The following is a 3,876-nucleotide window of genomic DNA, read 5'->3' on the forward strand; positions in this document are numbered from 1 at the left end:
TTCCATCCATCCATCCATCCATCCATCCATCCATCCATCCATCCATCCATCTATCCACCTATCCATCCAACGTTCCATCCATCCATCCATCGTTTCATCCATCCGTCCATTGTTCCATCCATCTATCCATCCATCCATCCATCCATCGTTCCATCCATCCATCCATCCATCCAACGTTCCATCCATCGTTCCATCCATCCATCCATCCATCTATCCACCCATCCATCCAACGTTCCATCCATCCATCCATCGTTTCATCCATCCGTCCATCGTTCCATCCATCCATCCATCCATCCATCGTTCCATCCATCCAACGTTCCATCCATCCATCCATCCATCCATCCATCGTTCCATCCATCCATCCATCCATCCATCCATCCATCGTTCCATCCATCATTCCATCCATCCATCCATCCATCCATCCATCCATTGTTCCATCCATCCATCCATCGTTCCATCCATCCATCTATTCATCCATCCTTATGGGCCAGTTGCATATCGTAATTAACAATAATGTAATTTGTATATAAATATGAATTTAAATACAAATTAAATTATTGTATATACATTATATATGAATTACTCTTTAAATATGGTATTTCTATATAAAAAGAATTATTAATATATAATATATAAATTCATATATATAATAATAATAAATAATTCATTTATACATTTTCATCTCTGCTTTTGAATTGGCCCACTAAGAGAAATCCTTACTACTATTATCAGAGTCCATTTGTTTGTCAGATGTATGGGCTGATATGGCTAACAGATCTCAAAAGCAAGATTGACAGTATTGACCTCCTCATCATGCTGACCTCAGCCGTCTGTCACGATCTAGATCACACCGGCTACAACAACGCCTACCAGGTGAGATGGACGTTGTCACAATTCTGCTGCTGTTCAGTAATAAAGAGTAAACTGATGGAACTATGTCTCGTTTCAGATTAATGCCCGAACTGAGCTTGCCATGAGATACAATGACATCTCCCCACTGGAAAATCACCATTGCGCTGTAGCCTTTGAAATCCTGGAAAATGTAAGCTTTTGTTCAAGATATGAATCACAATCACAAGTTTTTAAATAAATATTTTGAATAAATGCAAATTTAAACTTTGATTTTTTTTTTTTTTACTTGCACTGATATGAATTTTACATTTTAAATTAAAAAATATTTATATTTAGCATATATTTAACCATTTACAGCCCTTCAAAGTGCACGGTATGGTAATACTACTAATTCTGTAGTATGCAGTATGTATATGCACAGTATGCACATTTTCTATGAGCAAGAAACATCATTAATTCTTTTTCAGAATGAAAGCAACATTTTCCGAAACTTGTCGACAGAGCACTACAAAAGAATAAGAGAAGGCATAATTAAGTATATAGTTTATTCATCATCATTCTTAACAACTATATCCATATTAAACCAAACACTAGATTGAAACTGAACTACTTATCATTACTGCAGATGTATTCTCGCTACTGATATGACCAGACACACAGACATCCTCAACAAGTTCAAAACCATTCTCCCTGTGTTCGACTTCAGCAACAAGGATCACAGAGATGTGGTAAGGACAACCCAGAAGACCCTAGCAACCACATAGCAACACCCTGACAACCACCTATTTCACCCTATAGCATCATGGTGGCGAGTGTGATACAGGAAAACGAAAAATGTTGTTAAAATCTAGTTTAGCTGCAATAAGCGTTCAGCGTTTAGGACTGTTGTTGACGATGATCCATTTTAAGGCACTTCCTGTCCGGCTGCTTCTTTCGCAGTTGATGATGATCATGATTAAAGTAAGTGACATCTCCAATGAAGCGAGACCCATGGATGTGGCAGAACCGTGGCTGGACTGTCTGCTGCAGGAGTTCTTCAATCAGGTACTGTAAATATTGCTAACATCTGGTTTTTATGCACTTTGTATAATAATCAAACCTCTCCCAGTGTCATGTTGGGAGAGGTACAGTACAAATTTCATTTTAAACAATAAACTGAAATCTTTGTCCAGAGTGACATGGAGAAGTTGGAAGGTCTCCCTGTCACCCCGTTCATGGATCGAGACAAAGTGACCAAACCGTCTTCTCAGACTGGTTTCATACGCTTCGTTCTCTTTCCTCTCTTCATCGAACTGGCTAATCTGTTCCCCTGTCTGGAGGTGAGGAAGTTCCCAGAGGAACATGTTTGTGACATAACTTTCAGAGGTAATCAGGTAATCAACATTTTTAGGGAAAGATTTTGGGCTGTTTTGCTTCCAAAACATCTTCTTTCAGACTAGTGGAACAAAAATATCCAAAACACACACTTATAGCATTGTCTTACTTTATATTTATTATATATTTTCAAGGTTTTGACGGATGGGTTTGTTAGTGTATCATTCACCTGATTATTTAAATATTTGTTCCAAAAAACATGGTGATTTTTTATTTATTTTTTACTGTTGACAGTTTCTGATTTTATATTTTTCACCTATGGAACCTTAAATCAGAATCAGGGGTGTCAAACTCAATTCCTGGAGGGCCGCTCTTGGCTATTTCTGAAATTGCCTCTTATAGGCTACCTTTAAATAGGGCACTATTTGAGGAGACAGCAATTTGTAATGGTGTCCTAAACAATAGTGGACATTATCGAGTGCACTCATTCAATCCATAATGCACCACAATATGTGTACCACTGATGTAGCCTATTACTAGAGAAAACCTATTATTGTTTGTTCAATTAAAGCCACTTTAATGTCCTAATTGAACTAAGGGTATAATCCTGGCTTAAAGGATTAGTTCACTTTAGTAATGACAATTTCCTGATAATTTACTCACCCCCACGTCATCCAAGATGTTCATGTCTTTCTTTCTTCAGTCGAAAAGAAATTAAGGTTTTTGAGGAAAACATTTCGAGTTTTTTCCATAGTGGACTTCAACGGTTAACAACGGTGAAACCAATTGCAGTTTCAATGCAGCTTCAAAGGCTCTACTACACGATTCCAGCAGAGGAATAAGGGTCTTATCTAGCGAAACGATCGGCCATTTTCTAAAAAACAAATAAACATTTATATACTTTTTAACCACAAATGCTCGTTTCGCTATAAGAACCTTTTCTTATAAAAAAACTTAATTTCTTTTCGACTGAAGAAAGACAGACATGAGTATCTTGGATGACGTGGAGGTGAGTAAATTATCAGGAAAGTTTAATTCTGAAGTGAACTACTCCTTTAATCTAAACCCTGTCTGTGAACCCGGGCCTAAATTTAGATTTTCTTCTACGCAAGCATGTTAATTGCACTCAACTTTAAATATTAAGTAAGCTAAATCATGCAATTTGATTAGTTGAGATCTGACATGCTGCCTAGAAACAATTGAGATAATATAATAAAAATAATGATAATATATATTTTTAAGTGGCCAAGCATCACTTACTCAGAGTCTGCTGTCACTAATCTCTGATGTTGTCTAATGTTGCTTTTAATCGCGAAAAACTGTTCTGTGGAAAATGTGAATATTCCTTCTTGCAGTTTTTTGGATCATATACATATATTTTTAACACTTACTTCTAACCTTCTAACAGCAACACATTATTGACCCAGTGCAGAAAGCCCTGGATTATTACACAGAGATGGAGAAAGCTCTGGAGAGGGAGAAACAGAACCGGGCCACGAGTGAGAAGGTGGTCAAGCCCAGCACCTCAAAAGAGCCAGAAGCTCATCCAGAACCCAGTGGGACCAAAACCAGTCAACCTATAATCTAACCTCACACTGTTAAATGTTCATTCTATAATGAAAGCTCTGCTTTAAGGCTTAAAGTAAACGTATTTATGCTATTTTTACCAGCAGAATGTACTGTATATATTAAATAAACGTTTTAATAGTG

General features: G+C 37.1%; 1 protein-coding gene across 1 annotated transcript in view; it reads left to right on the forward strand.

Annotated features, from left to right (window-relative positions):
• The window catches only part of LOC307163980 (high affinity cGMP-specific 3',5'-cyclic phosphodiesterase 9A), an 18,682-nt gene extending 14,806 nt beyond the window's left edge, over positions 1–3,876 (forward strand). The window contains exons 9-15 of the mRNA XM_079880327.1: positions 751–873; positions 950–1,042; positions 1,320–1,387; positions 1,478–1,580; positions 1,792–1,896; positions 2,025–2,171; positions 3,575–3,876. Coding sequence (XP_079736453.1) covers positions 751–873; positions 950–1,042; positions 1,320–1,387; positions 1,478–1,580; positions 1,792–1,896; positions 2,025–2,171; positions 3,575–3,754 — 819 coding nt within the window. The 3' untranslated portion in view covers positions 3,755–3,876. The remainder of the gene's footprint in view (positions 1–750; positions 874–949; positions 1,043–1,319; positions 1,388–1,477; positions 1,581–1,791; positions 1,897–2,024; positions 2,172–3,574) is intronic.

The sequence above is a fragment of the Squalius cephalus genome (genome assembly GCF_949319135.1).
Source record: "Squalius cephalus genome assembly, chromosome: 9".
NCBI lineage: Eukaryota > Metazoa > Chordata > Actinopteri > Cypriniformes > Leuciscidae > Squalius > Squalius cephalus.